Source organism: Doryrhamphus excisus, chromosome 7 (assembly GCF_030265055.1).
Source record: "Doryrhamphus excisus isolate RoL2022-K1 chromosome 7, RoL_Dexc_1.0, whole genome shotgun sequence".
NCBI classification, from domain to species: domain Eukaryota; kingdom Metazoa; phylum Chordata; class Actinopteri; order Syngnathiformes; family Syngnathidae; genus Doryrhamphus; species Doryrhamphus excisus.
Window position 1 is genome coordinate 12,030,122 of NC_080472.1, and position 16,225 is coordinate 12,046,346.

Here is a 16,225-nt window from a genome sequence, read left to right on the forward strand (position 1 = left end):
TGGCTGGCCACCAGTCCAGGGTGTACCCCGCCTCTCGCCCGAAGACAGCTGGGATAGGCTCCAGCAACCCCCGCGACCCTCGTGAGGAAAAAGCGGTAGAAAATGAATGAATGAATGAATTATGTTTTATTATTATTATTATGCTTTTATTATTTATTATTATTATGCTTTTATTATTTATTATTATTATGTTGATTTTATTATGTCCTTTAAACTGTGTGGACAACACATGTAACGACTCAAAGACTGGTATAATGGTCTTTATTATACTTTCATGTAACAGTCTATATATTACGTGACAAATAACCAAATGCGCCATCATAGAAATTGACCTAAAAATGTACCACCAGTAAGCATATATCAAACAATTTATATCACCATTACAGTCTAAGCATCAAATGACACGTCAAAGTGTTAATAATAAATGTTTTCCACCCAAAGAGGATATACAATGTACGCCGACGACTGTGTAATAAGACATTCCGGTCCACAGCAACAGCAGGAAGCGACAACAGAAGGACACTAAATGCGTTCACGACAACCAAAAGCACAACGAAAGAAAGTGAAGAAAAGGAAAGAGCAGCCAAACGCAGCAGATGAGATATTGACAGCGCCGATTAAAGCTACAGTTGCCTGCTCGCATGTAATCGCCGGGTCGTGACCCGCAGCGTCCATCCTGGGATTAGTAGGGAATGTGATGGGGAGACATGATTCCCGTATCTGTATGACAATCAAAGGTGGAGATGTGATTGCGTTTTGATCTGCGATTACGGTGGGCTCATCTGTGCTGCGGCTGATGATCGTCCATAAACGTGATCATCTTTTATGATCCAAACTCATCCTTTAATGTCCTGCATTTGCTTGATTAGGGTTACAACTTTCTCAGCGCTATGTACAAGTGGACCGCCACAGCGGGGGGATTGATCCCCTTCTCGTCACGATGAGAACGATATGAATAAGACTTTACAGTTTCTCCTCTCTCTCCCAGGGGACGGGGTCCTGTTCCTCCTCCACGTGGGTGTTCCGGCGTCCTGTCCAAAAGTGCTCCACATCCGGGAAGGTCTTGTCAGCGTTGGGGATGACGGCGTTGGCACCCAGCTCCGCTCCATTGCCTTCTGTCTTTGGCGAGGCGCCGGCCGCCTTGGAGCCCCGGCAGGCGGCTGCCAAGCAGATGGCGACCAGGCCTTGGCGCACGTCGTCGTACATGGTCATGAGCAGCACCGGGGCGAGGGCGCTGCAGGCGTACAAGAGCACCTGCGCAAAGAGGACCACACCCACCGGGGGTTTGTTGTAGCCCAGCCGGACCCACGTGAAGGCGCCCCACTCGGGCAGCAGCATGAGCCCGAGGGTGCTGCTCAGGCACAAAAGAACCAGGGTCACCTTGCTCTGATGCCGCGGACAGGGGGCATAGTTGAGAGCCTTGTGGAGGCTTTTGGTGTAGTACGCCACAGTGAAGAGGACCGGGACCACAAAGGTGGCCGTCGGGTAAATCTTGTAGAAGAGCACCATGAACTGGGACGCGCACGCCGGCATCTCGGAGATGCAAATATTGCCACGGCCGTGTGGCTGCAACGTGGCAAAAAGCATCTGCGGGATGGGGAACATCATGGACACCATCCAGACAAACGCCATGGCCCCGTGGACCCATGTGGGGGCGCAGAGGGTGGCCCCTGCGTCGGAGGGGGTGGCGGCGGCGGGCTTGAGCGTGTGCTTGGCGCGGGTGCTGACCGCCAGCAGCAACGTCTTGGCCACCACGCACGAGTGCTGGAACCAGTCGGTGGTGCAGCACACGAAGCGCCCCAGCACCCACCACTGCTTGTACGTGGTGAGGGCGCGCACGGGGGCGCACAGGAGCAGAATGAGGAGGTCCGTGGAGGCCAACGAGGCGAGCAGAGCCTTCACCTCCGAGCCCTTCCCGTCCTTGAAGTCCTGCATGAAGATGAGCAGGACCAGGAGATTCCCCACGGCGCCCGACACGCAGATCCCGATGAGGAGGACGGGCACGGCGGTCCTGATGTCCTCCCCCTGGAGGAGTTGGACACCTCCCACAAAGTCAAAGAAAGTCACGTTTGCCGGTCGATCTGAAGAATCCATTTCCAAGAATCACTCAAAAGGGACAGAAAATGACTTAATTTGGTGTTGCCTTCACTTCCAGTCAAATGAGTCAATCCAGTGCCCTGCAGGGGGGCGAGGCGAGCAGCTGTCCGCGGTGCTGAAAGGCTACCGAGCCACGCATCAGCGAGCGTCTGTCTGAGCGGCAGAGGCAGGTAGGCTATTTCAAGTGGTGCCATTTAGCGGCATCGAGCACCCACGTCATGTCAGCAGCGTGGCTCCAGGCGGCACGCAGCCCAAATGTGAGCGCAGCGTGATGCGATTTACATTCAGAGACGCTCACATTCAACACGCTGGGAGCGGGGCTGCCACGAATGGGCTCAACCAATCCAGACCCGCCCTCTCTGCAACCAGCCTGTTGTATCTTTACCACTAAACACATTAGGAGGATCAACTCCTAATCATCAACTTATTATTGTGTTTGTGTCTTTGTGTATGGAGAGCTGTCATGTAACATACTGGGAGCTTCCGTTTAGCTAGATAACCACAATTTAATAATAATAATAATAATAATAATATATTTTAATTTTAATTACAATTAAATTTTTTAAATTAAAATTAAAATTAATTTTATGAATGTTGTATTTTAATGTATCTTTTACTCTGTTTACTTGCTTTTATTCAACTCCATTTTTTCTGTAAAGCGTCTTTGAGTATTTTGAAAAGCGCTGTACAAATAAAATTATTATTTAAAATAAAAATAAAAATAAAAATAAAAATAAAAATAAAAATAAAAATAAAAATAAAAATAAAAATAAAAATAAAAATAAAAATAAAAATAAAAATAAAAATAAAAATAAAAATAAAAATAAAAATAAAAATAAAAATAAAAATAAAAATAAAAATAAAAATAAAAATAAAAATAAAAATAAAAATAAAAATAAATTTTATGAATATTGTATTTGAATGTATCTTTTACTCTGTTTACTTGCTTTTATTCAACTCCATTTTTTCTGTAAAGCGTCTTTGAGTATTTTGAAAAGCGCTGTACAAATTAAAATTATTTTAAATACTAATTTTATTTGTACACAGAAAAAATGGAGTTGAATGAAAGCAAGTAAACAGAGTAAAAGACACATTTAAATACAACATTCTTTCGTTTGTACACAGCTAAAACATGGGGGGGGGGGGGGAGAAGAAACTCTGCTAAAACTAAAATATTCAGGTGTAAAAAGTATATGTTATGGGCTTGCAAAGAGTAGAAATCAACTGGATTAAAAAAGACCATGAGTCGATATTGCACTTCAGCTCCATCTGCTGGATCTGGTGGGTCACTGCCCCATTTGCCATTATTATCACAGTCACAGTTATCGTACAACATTCTTTCATTCACTCATTCATTTTCTACCGCTTTTTCCTCACGAGGGTCGCGGGGGTGCTGGAGCCTATCCCAGCTGTCTTCGGGCGAGAGGCGGGGTCCACCCTGGACTGGTGGCCAGCCAATCACAGGGCACATATAGACAAACAACCATTCACACTCACATTCATACCTATGGACAATTTGGAGTGGCTAATTAACCTACCATGTTTTTGGAATGTGGGAGGAAACCGGAGTACCCGGAGAAAACCCACGCATGCACGGGGAGAACATGCAAACTCCACACAGAGATGGCCGAGGGTGGAATTGAATACTGGTATCCTAACTGTGAGGTCTTTGCGCTAACCACTCGACCACCGTACAACATTGCACATGTTTATTCAGCCATCTTGAATCCCACACCCAAAACCAAAATCTTACAATACTTTATGTAGGTACCCTGTGAGGAACAATCAAAGTCAAATGAGGATGTTACCCTGTACCCAAATCAAGTCACTATTCATGCATGATCACTAAACAACACACCATGGGGCCCAAAAACAAGTTGGCAGCCCTAACAATATCATAAGGAATGGAAGAAAATCATTTCACATTATTTTTTTGCATGTATTTTCTATTTGGTGGCTGGGTGTCAGCAATGTCACTGTGGTAGTCCGGCGAGACACACAAGCACCAGACTTGCATCGCCAGAACATCAAACTTTCAATGCGGGTTTGAATGATCTCGCAACAATAATCCCTAATAATCCCAAACATGGGCTACTGTTGCGTCCGCGACCCAACTCTGAACTCCTGACATGACTTCCTGTCCGCCACCCAATCAGTTCCAATCAGTCTTATTTATGTCTTAAATGACTTACTTAGTCTTAATATGTCTACTAAACAAACATATTGGGTGTTACGCGTGTAAAAGCGACTACTAGGGTGCTCATCTCGAGACGGAAAGCCAGAAATGGACTCATCACGGTCGGGTGTGGAACCAACAACTGCGTTTTACATTGTTTTCCTCAATCATAAAATTATAAAAATATATATTATTATGTTTTTCTCTCTTATGTGATCTACTTTAATACACATCTGCAAGTTCATATATTACGTGCGGAGTTCCCCAGGAGTCAATACTGGAGCCAAAACTGTTCAACTTGTACATCAATGATATCTCCAAAGTTACGAAAGACTTAAAGCTGGTATTATTTGCAGATGATACCACTGCTTTTTGTTCTGTGGGAGTACAGACAAAATCATTAGAAAGGTCAGAGAAGAAATGGTCCCACTAAAAAGATGGTTTGATGAGAATAGATTGTCCTTGAACCTAAGTAAAACTAAAATCATGCTGTTTGCTAACAACAGAAAGGACACGCACCAGCAAATACAAATAGACGGTGTGGACATTGAAAGGGTGAAGGCAAAAAACATTTCTGGGGATCACAATAGATGAAAATATGAGCTGGAAACCTCATATGACAAATATACAACATAAGGTGGCCAGAAATATTTCAATATTGAACAAAGCAAAATTTGTTCTCAATCAGAAATCACTCCACACTCTTTATTGCTCTCTGGTTCTACCATATCTTACTTATTGTGTGGAAATATGGGCTAATAACTATAAAAGCAATCTTCGCTGGCTAAATGTACTGCAAAAAAGGTCAGTAAGGATAATTCATAATGCCGCCTACAGAGAACATACTAACTCCTTATTTCTAAAATCACAAATACTTCAACTTGCTGATATAGTTCATCTTCAAACAGCTAAAATAATGCATAAGGCTAAAAATAAGCAATTAGCTAAAAATGTCATCCAATACTTCTCTACAAGAGAGGAGAAATATGATCTCAGGGAAGAAGTACATTTGAAACACTTCTATGCTAGGACTACGTTATGCTAGCCATAGCATTTCAGTAAAAAAAAACAACAAAAAGTTAAAAAATTATAATATAAATAAATAAATAAAAATAAATAAAATAAAGTAAAAAAATAATAATAATAACTTAAATCATATTAGGAAAGCAGGAAGTGAACAAATGTGGAGAAATATGATCTCAGGGAAGAAGTACATTTGAAACACTTCTATGCTAGGACTACATTAAAAAGCCATAGCATTTCAGTAAAAAAAAACCCAAAAGTTAAAACATTATAATATAAATAAATAAATAAATGAAAATTTATAAAATAAAGTAAAAACAAACACATAACTTAAATCCTATTAGGAAAGCAGGAAGTGAACAAATGGTACCCATTATGGCATTGGATGCTCATATCACCTCCTACTTCGGTACGAGGTGCATTATTAAAAAACTTTAACCAAATTGTTTCACTTTCGGTTTTGCTTTGTATACATTTGTCCTTATTTAATGCAATGGGGAGGGAAACAGATAGCGTACGATTGTTGGACATTATTTCCAGTGCTCCATACTGGTTTCAGTTTAAATAAGTATTCGAAATAAGTATAAGTATATAAGTATTTGAAATCTGGTTCCATATAAAGTGAATTTGATTCCCAGGGCGCCACATTTTGATCATTAAACCCAATTAACACGACGCTCTCGTTAAATTCCATCAGCGAGGTCAAAAGTGATGCAGGAAGCAGCTGTGTCCCCGACTGTTGCCATAGTTACAGACTGCACATGGCGAGGTGTGTTTACTTGAAGAGCATCTGGGGTGGTGGTGGCGGTGAAGGTTGGAGGCGCGATGGGATGGCATGGAGAGGTGAGGGGTGCCCACTCAAATGCTGTCACCTCCTCTGAGAGGGCCCGGTTGCTCGGCAACCACATCCACCATCGCAGCGTGGGGTTAGCGAGACCAGAGGCATCATTAAGTGGTGCGATGGAGTCGTTGGAGGAGCTCATCTGATGGTATTCATGAGGGTGCGCGCTTAGGGGGCGGTGGGGGGTCGGCACACTCGCCTCACCTGCAATTACTGCCAATAACGTTGGTGCAGAAAATAACTTTTGATGGATTCATTGTGGTGGGCTTCGCTGCACATCTTAAAATAAAGCCCGGCTTGGTCATTGCTCATTGACGTTACTGCTAAGATGTGAGCGTGATATTAGCTCACATGGCTACGCTAGTGTTGCTAATGTTCCTGAGTGTCACACTGACTGAAATGAAAACAAAGACAAAGGGTTATCGGTCACCTTGGGACCTTAACCCTAAAACCTAAATCCTCATCATCAGGTTAGATTTCTAGGGGGAATATTGGACCCACACCTAAAAACAACCAATTAGCTAAAAATGTCATAAATACTTGCAATGCAAATTAGACTATGGCATCATCTCGCCATGTCTAGGACTGCCAAACGCTATTTTTCTTCCTGAAAAGTTGGTAACAGTGATTCTGATCCACTGTACATTTAGCATTCTTATCATTACTGCTGCTACATTGTTCGCTAACCACTCTGCTTCTGTTTATATCTCATACTAATACCACTAATACTTCATCATCCAATACTTCTCTACAAGAGAAATATGATCTCAGGGAAGAAGTACATTTGTACATAAATTTAAATTTAAATAATTAAAATTAAAATTAAAATTAAAATTAAAATTAAAATTAAAATTAAAATTAAAATTAAAATTAAAATTAAAATTAAAATTAAAATTAAAATTAAAATTAAAATTAAAATTAAAATTAAAATTAAAATTAAAATTAAAATTAAAATTAAAATTAAAATTAAAATTGAAGAAGTACATTTGAAAACACTTCTATGCTAGGACTACGTTATGCTAGCCATAGCATTTCAGTATGTGGAATCAAACTATGGGATGGATTGAGTAAGGACCTCAAACAATGCACAACGATGAGCCAATTCAAGAAACAATACAAGCAGTTGATGTTTGCTAAATACAAGGATGAAGAGTCTTGAACCAGTCATGATGTGCTATATATATCACTATATTGACACGCACTATGGTACCCATTATGGCATTGGATGCTCATATCACCTCACTTCGATACGTGACAAAAAAATACAAAAATACAAAAATACAAATAATTGAAAATTAATTAAAAATAAAATAATTAAAAAATAATAAAAAAAATTCAAAATAATTAATACAAAAAGTTGATTTTTTATGATATTATGAAAGCAGGAAGTGAACAAATGTAACAGTTAGTGATTGTAAAAGTACCAGATGGGGGGGGGGGGGGGGGTAGGATTTAATAAGCTTTGCTTCTTCCTACTCCTTTTGGACATGTGGAACTGGGAACTGTTTATGGGATGCAGTCAATTGTAATCTGATGCATGTTCAAATGAAATTAAACCATTACCATTACCATTACCATTACCATTACCATTACCATTACCATTACCATTACCATTACCATTACCATTACCATTACCATTAACACCTGAATTTGAACAGCCACATTCAATCAATAACATCAGCATGTCCAAAATCAATATGGTGTGCAGGTCTCGGTCATGGTCTATAGCGTCAAGGTTCATCTCAAGTACTGGAGCCACGTGAACCATCCCGGGCTCGGAGAAGCTCAGGGAATGTTCTCCTGCAGGTGCCCGCAGTCAGGCCTGCTTACGTTGTAAAAAGTGGAGATTCCCACTCTGACTGTTGGAGACAGGATCATCATCAGAAGAGACGCCATGTTCCCAGTTGGGCTTACTTAAAGTACTTCATCAAGGCTATGTTTTGGCCTCTCCTACTTACGGTACTTTCAAAGAAATGTCATGCTAGAAAATGCGCTGTAATGGAATAATACAGGCAGATGCTCCAGAGGTGAACTTTCCACTCGGGGCACACAGAGCTTTGCCCCCAAACACCAGCAGACCTATTTTTGTACGCTACCTCCACTGTCACTGCGGTTTAATTTGCCAGGAAACAAAAGTTTGTTTGTTTTCCACGTCGGCATTCCGGTTGTGGGTCACTAACACCCCCCGCCCCCTTCCCCTCCTATCTCCTGAGGCTTTGCACAGGGTCAGGACAACAACAGGAGGCATATGGGACATACAAAAAATGCTGAAATGAGCTCCAGTAATGGTCCCTTTGGAGGCAGAAAGACAGATAAGTAGTTTTTCCACCACAGGGATGTTGGCAGGAAACAAAAAACAACCCATTGATGCAGAGAAGCTTCCGCCAGCATGAAAGACAACAAATTGAGGGTCAGGATTGAGGGACATGAAAGTCAACATTAAATACATTCTTCCTGACGTCAGAGCGGCGCTCACGTTGATGCCGAGACCCTCTTTTACACCACAGAGACGAAAACCGACAGTTACCACGACAACCTGTGGAAAAGAACCTACTTGTCTCAAAGGGCCCCACAGGAAACGATGAATTGCTAATTCTTTTTTTTTTTCCCCACTTAAAAATAAATCAGAGTATTTCAGATTGGTGATGAGCTGCATCAAGCATCATTATCTCCATCTTTGTTTTTTTTTATCCCGTTTCATTTGAGGCATCACACGAAGAGATAAATGACTCCCTTTAGCAAAAGGGCAGCCTCCCGCCTGCAAAATAACAAATAATTAATGCCAGACGCTTTTTTTTATAGTGCGAGGAAGAGAAGGAGGGAGGGGGAGAAGCATATTATACCTTATAATCAACTGGGAACTGTCAGGTTACTGCAATTAGACTTTTAGTATTTTTACCTTTTTCACATTAAAGTGTTGCATCCAGCCACACTATTAGGTACACTTGCACCATACAATGTAAATATTTATTTCAACATTTTAAATACATAGTAATGCTAACTTTGATTGAGCTGTTTAGTATGGCAGGCATCATCCTGGGAATTATGTGGCATATTTTAATGATATTGTCCTGCACGGCAATATTACAAATAGCTAATAGTGTGGTGCCAACGATAAATAGTAATTTATAATAGTAAACATATTAGTAGGTATACAGCTTTAAATTGATTTGAAATATATTTTACTTTTAAATGTAAAATCTTGTTGGTATTTAAGCTAAGGGATTTAAGTTAAGTGAACTGTTTAAAACATAAAGAAGACAAAGGGGAAGGAGAAAGCATCCACCATGACTCGAAGAGATGTCGCCATCGTGTGGCGAAAAGTAGAAACTGTCAATAATGTCACTTGAGTGCTGTCGACTAGTGTTGTGACGTTCACAAACGAACCGGTTCTTTTGAACGGCTCATTAACATGAACGATGGGAACCGAGTCGCAGCTGGGGACCGCCCCTCGGCTTGAACGACTCACCAATATCCGGCTCCCCTCAAAGAGCCAAAAATCCCATCTCTGCTCTGGACCGAGCGTTCAGAGCAGCTCTTAAAGGGGAACTGCACTTTTGGGGGAATTTTGTCCATCATTCACAATCGGTATGTGAAACAGGAGTTAATATGAGCTATAGCTAACAACGGCCGTCATGGGAAATACCTATTTTGATGCTTTTTTTGTACAATCTGAAACCATCGGGGACTGAACTGTGTGTCATGTGCACACATGCATGCGTTAAATTCAAAGATTTGCAAAAAAAACCATAACTCAAGAAGACGTTTGTTTCCCCTTGTGTGATAGCACAGCATCACCAATAGATGGCAGCAGAGGGTCATTTGCAGTGTTATTGAAATATAAACAGAAACGTTTACATTGGTAGCCACACGGTGGCGTGTTTGACTCATTAAAAGGGACCTTTTGGTATTTATTTGACGTCTCAACTTGGGCACGTCTCCAAAAATCATCAGGAAAACAATGATAAAGTATCAGTATTAAATTAAATGATACATTTTAGTGTTACTTAACACGATAATTTATATACAGTAGTTGTAATAAAATGTATTGTGTGGATAATAGTACTTTTACATGTTTCTATTTTCTTAAATAGACACTTAAGAAATAGGTTTTGGTGCACAGATAATCATTTGCATTATATTTTAATTTTACACAGAACGATAATAATAATAATTGTTAATTGTAAATAATAATAATAATAAATGTTAATTGTAAATAATAATAATAATAAATGTTAATTGTAAATAATAATAATAATATTAAATGTTAATTGTAAATAAAAAATAAAAATATTATTAAAAATAATACAATAACAAAAATCCCCACACTTTTATATACTTTTGAGGTGGACAGTGACAAAAGACATGAAAAGGAATTAATTATGAAGAATTACTGCAACTTTTGGGACAATTTTGTGCGCTAGTGTGTGTGTGTGTATATACAGTATATACATAAATGCACATTGTGAATGAGAGAGAGAGGGGGGGGGGGAGAAAGAGAGAGAGAGTCCACCAAGGTTACACATCAAACTGATTGGAGATTTTTATTGCACACAATAAGAAGTCAAATGTTTTTGATTTATGGGCTTGAGCAGAGCAAGAAAAGCCTTTTTTGTTTTTATTATTCAATCTAGTTGACTCCTTTGTGGAGCCTTACACACACACACACACACACACACACACACACACACACACACACAGTAGTTGTAATCTTGTCCTGCATCGGGCCGTGTGCATAATGAAAAGGGGTCTTATCTTGATGCTGGCCTGAGGGTGACGTGGACTCACAAATAAGGTGCGAGCGCCACTTGAAGTCACGTGACCAGAGGGAGATCTCCCGGGACCCTGAAAGGTGGCGGCGTTAGCGCCCGGAATGGGAACAATAACTAGGAGAAGGAGAGTTCAATTGGGAAGCGATTAAAATAAATGGAAGCTTTGAGCAGATAAGACACATACCATTTCCCCATCTATTTAACATTCATTGAATTGAATAATCCAGTCTTATTATCGTCAATAGTCTGCATATTTACCCTGAATATGCTAATTTATGTTGGCTGCGAGCACTCTGGGAATTAATCAGTTTTTTTTTTCATCACTGTATGGCTATGTGCGGCTCTGGGGTGGGGGGTGGTGGGTGTTGGACGGGGGCACGGACCTGCAGACACTCCTGGTGACGCTCCAACTTTTCCTATTCATTGTTTTTGCACTTTGCCCGCGGCCACGCCAGTTACATTTCAATCAAAAGCTTCATTGTAAAGTCATTATCCCAAACTAGGCCCAGGTAATTGGCTGTCATATTCTGCATAGTGGTGCCCCTGCGGGCTGGGGGGGCCAAACGGCTGCGCTCTTATCTTTCGCTTTAAAGCAAAATAATAAGACAATTTATCATTCATCTGCTGTGGGAAAGAATAACAAGTTAAATGTCGTCGCCTCGACAAAACAAAACAAACGCTCTGGTCGCTTTGGGCTCATCCCGCCCCCACCCCAACCCCCCCACCCCCACGGTGACAGCAGAGGACGGGAGGGCACCTATAAAGCCTGTTGGACCTCAGGCATCTATACGGCCACAACATTAGGGAAGCCTGTACAATACAATGACATCTATTTAAAGCCATTCCACCTCTACAGATACCTCCTATTTGCGGGGGTTACCCAAGACCACCCGGCGAAAAACGGCGAATAAAGGCAAGTCATTAAGACAGCCGGCTGTCTTTTGGTGTTGCATCGACGCCGGATCGCTCCTCCTGTCTTTTCATAGCTTATATGAAACATGAAAACATATAAAACATTACCAAAACGCGTCACACAGCAACCAGAGTCCGACGCAGCACCCGCACACAACCAAAGTTCCTCCTGCACTAAAAGTGTCCGATACTTAGCGTACTCATACCCATATTTTTCAGGTTGGGGCTGGCCTTTAGCGGCTGCCTGACAGATGGTTACATGGCGAGCCTCCAAAACTCACCACACCCTGCCAGGTGCCCGCCCCCGGAGCCCCGTGACATAAAATACATTATAGCATAGAAAACCTACTAACGACGCTACTATTTTTAACATTATTAGAATCCCCTCACAGCTAAGAGACCAGGGTTCAATTCCACCCTCGGCCATCTCTGTTTGGAGTTTGCATGTTCTCCCCGTGCATGCGTGGGTTTTCTCCGGTACTCCGGTTTCCTCCCACATTCCAAAAACATGCTAGGTTAATTAGCCACTCCAAATTGTCCATAGGTGTGAATGTGAGTGTGAATGGTTGTTTGTCTATATGTGCCCTGTGATTGGCTGGCGACCAGTCCAGGGTCAGCCAAGTGATCTTTTTCATGCTACGCCAACTCCACTAACCCCGCTGGTTCGGGCAACCCCAGTTACATGTTTAGTTCGGCAAGGGGGGGCTAGTTTGTGGTGACATTCGGCCAATATAACGATACCTGCTAAATTATCATGTTTTTAATTCACCTTAATTGATTTAATTGAGGGCGGCACGGCGGTCTAGTGGTTAGTGCACAGACCTCACAGCTAGGAGACCAGGGTTCAAGTCCACCCTCAGCCATCTCTGTATGAAGTTTGCATGCGTGGGTTTTTCTCCAGGTACTCCGGTTTCCTCCCACATTCCAAAAACATGCTAGGTTAATTAGCCACTCCAAATTGTCCATAGGTATGAATGTGAGTGTGAATGGTTGTTTGTCTATATGTGCCCTGTGATTGGCTGGCCACCAGTCCAGGGTGTACCCCGCCTCTCGCCCCAAGACAGCTGGGATAGGCTCCAGCACCTACCCTCCCCCGCGACCCTCGTGAGGGTACGCGGTAGAAAATGAATGAATGAATGAAGTTACTACAATACTTTGTGTACTGTGTAAAAAGGCACAGATGAAGACATGGCAGCTCTCAGCAGCTATTTTGCGGGATTTCTGTGTGAAAGGCCGCTCCACGCCTATCCATTGTGGCCGTGGACGTACAGTAATAATGATCGCACCTGTTAGCTAATATAGCCAAAGATAGCACAAACAGGAATCATGCGGTCTAATGAGCTCCGACAGAATAATAATGTACGTAAATGAAGACGTTTGACGGCAGCTGCGAGTGTTTCAATCGTTAAAAATGATGATGACTTCGACACGAGCGGCGACCCGGCGCATCAGCAAACACGATGAGGTCGACACGGGCGAGAGGGAACGGCGCTCATTCCCATTCCTTCTCGGGATTAGGCTCCGAGACGCGGCGCAATGACACGCTTGGCATTCAAAAGGCAAGTGTGGTGTTTACGTAAAGATCAATTACCCATCAGGCCATTGGGGCCAGCGCCACAGATTATCACACAACACCACACGAGGCGTGTTGACAAATAACCCGGCAGATCCGCCCAATGAATGCATGGTAACGGACGTCTTTGGCTTTGACTCTCATTCAGATTAGAAATGTTTATGTCTGCTCGCTCATCCTGCATCATTCCCGACCCGGAGGTCGTTCCGAGTCCTCCACGGCGTCCTGAAATATGCACAGCAGGCGCCGCATTGGGTCACTCTGCTACAAAATAAAAAACACATTAGGGATGGACGTTTGATTCTCTTCCATGTTGTGATTCAGTCCGGAACAACAAAAAAACAAAACCATTGTACATGCTAACTTTACTAGCCTGGGAACCTCACTCCATTCACCTTTACAATGTAATTCTGCAACAAAATATACATGAAATGCATAAATTAGCTCGTGCTGTGACCACGCATGTCAGTACAATGTGACCAAATGGTGCTGTTTGCTAACGCTAAAGCCACAATTAAATGTCTTGCAAAGGCCGAGATCGCCTCACAAAGGACACAAAAGGCAGGTCTGACCTAGCAACTGGCGCGTCTCCATCAATACTCGCTGACAGTGTCACGTTGGCTGTGGGTCGCTTCAGAGGGCACGGTGAAGGTCATGCCGGGCCCAGGAAAGCAAACAATCTCCCGCATAATCCTGACCTTCATTTTTACGGCGGCCTGGGAGTTGACCGTGACAGCTAGCAGCACGTCTAGACCCGCGCGGGGTCACATGCTAACTTGCTAGCAACACAGTGGACAATCTGGATGTTTGTAAAGCAGCTTAGCCGGATTGGTGAACGGGAATGATGTCACATAACTTCATGAATTCATCACGCAGCGCATTAACAAGATGTTGCATAGCAGCTGGGCTCAACATGCTAACTTGCTAGCAACACCGTGGACGATCTGGATGTTTGAAAAGCACCTTAGCCGGATTGGTGAACGAGAATGATGTCACATAACTTCATGAATTCATCACGCAGCGCATTAACAAGATGTTGCATAGCAGCATGCTATCATGTTAACATGCTAACTTGCTAGCAACACCGTGGACAATCTGGATGTTTGTAAAGCACCTTAGCCGGATTGGTGAACGAGAATGATGTCACATAACTTCATGAATTCATCAAGCAGCGCATTAACAAGATGTTGCATAGCAGCTGGGCTCAACATGCTAACTTGCTAGCAACACCGTGGACAATCTGGATGTTTGTAAAGCACCTTAGCCGGATTGGTGAACGGGAATGATGTCACATAACTTCATGAATTCATCAAGCAGCGCATTAACAAGATGTTGCATAGCAGCATGCTATCATGTTAACATGCTAACTTGCTAGCAACACCGTGGACAATCTGGATGTTTGTAAAGCACCTTAGCCGGATTGGTGAACGAGAATGATGTCACATAACTTCATGAATTCATTACGCAGCGCATTAACAAGATGTTGCATAGCAGCTGGGCTCAACATGCTAACTTGCTAGCAACACCATGGACAATCTGGATGTTTGTAAAGCACCTTAGCCGGATTGGTGAACGAGAATGATGTCACATAACTTCATGAATTCATCACGCAGCGCATTAACAAGATGTTGCATAGCAGCTGGGCTCAACATGCTAACTTGCTAGCAACACCGTGGATGATCTGGATGTTTGTAAAGCACCTTAGCCGGATTGGTGAACGAGAATGATGTCACATAATTTCATGAATTCATCAAGCAGCGCATTAACAAGATGTTGCATAGCAGCTGGGCTCAACATGCTAACTTGCTAGCAACACAGTGGACAATCTGGATGTTTGTAAAGCAGCTTAGCCGGATTGGTGAACGGGAATGATGTCACATAACTTCATGAATTCATCAAGCAGCGCATTAACAAGATGTTGCATAGCAGCTGGGATGAACATTTAGCATGCTAACAGTCAGCTTCGGCCTATTATGTGCCGTCTTGTTTTCATAGAGCTTCAGGAGTGCTACTGGGCCTTCAAACGTCTAATGTCATCATTGGTATTTTAACAGAAATGAATAATGGCTAACCGACTTAGCCATCGCATCAACAAGCTTTCACCTCATCGTTAACATTTATGGAGCGCCGAGAAGATATTTGGGCACGGCCTTCCATCTCTCTAGGACACGGAGGACCACAGATGACCCCTGGACACCATCAACGTGACCCTGTCCCCTCAGTCCCGAGGCCACGGTCCATCCGGAGTAGAAGAACAACTTTCCCCCCTCTCCCATCAGACATGAACACCAATAATATGTACATAGTTTGGATGTTTTGCTTATATTATGTTGGAGATGAGGGCGGCACAGCGGTCGAGTGGTTAGCGCGCAGACCTCACAGCTAGGAGACCAGCGTTCAATTCCACCCTCGGCCATCTCTGTGTGGAGTTTGCATGTTCTCCCCGTGCATGCGTGGGTTTTCTCTGGGTACTCCAATTTCCTCCCACATTCCAAAAACATGCTAGGGTAATTAGCCACTCCAAATTGTCCATAGCTATGAATGTGAGTGTGAATGGTTGTTTGTCTATATGTGCCCTGTGATTAGCTGGCCACCAGTCCAGTGTGGACCCCGGCTCTCGCCCGAAGACAGCTGGGATAGGCTCCAGGATAAGCGGTAGAAAATGAATGAATGAATGTTGGAGATGAAATTCCCAATAAACTAATAAAGGACCGCTCGAGATTAAATGTTTTGTTTACAAAATGTATTGAAAATAGAATCATATTTTTTTTCCCCAAAAAATTTGAGCAATTGACAACCCCAGCTTGAGGTCAAAAGGTCATTTCAAGAAG

At 42.6% G+C, this 16,225-nt stretch overlaps 1 protein-coding gene across 1 annotated transcript; it reads right to left on the reverse strand.

Annotated features, from left to right (window-relative positions):
* Positions 1-246: 246 nt before the first annotated feature.
* Positions 247-2,433, reverse strand: LOC131132172 (G-protein coupled receptor 151). The gene has a single exon (XM_058077554.1). The coding sequence runs from the start codon at positions 2,092-2,094 to the stop codon at positions 964-966; it is 1,131 nt and encodes a 376-aa protein (XP_057933537.1). The 5' UTR covers positions 2,095-2,433; the 3' UTR covers positions 247-963.
* Between the last annotated feature and the right edge of the window lie 13,792 nt (positions 2,434-16,225).

What these genes read in the sequence shown, in the direction of transcription:
- LOC131132172 (XM_058077554.1), bottom strand. Translation starts at nt 2,094, where the DNA reads ATGGATTCTTCAGATCGACCGGCAAACGTGACTTTCTTTGACTTTGTG.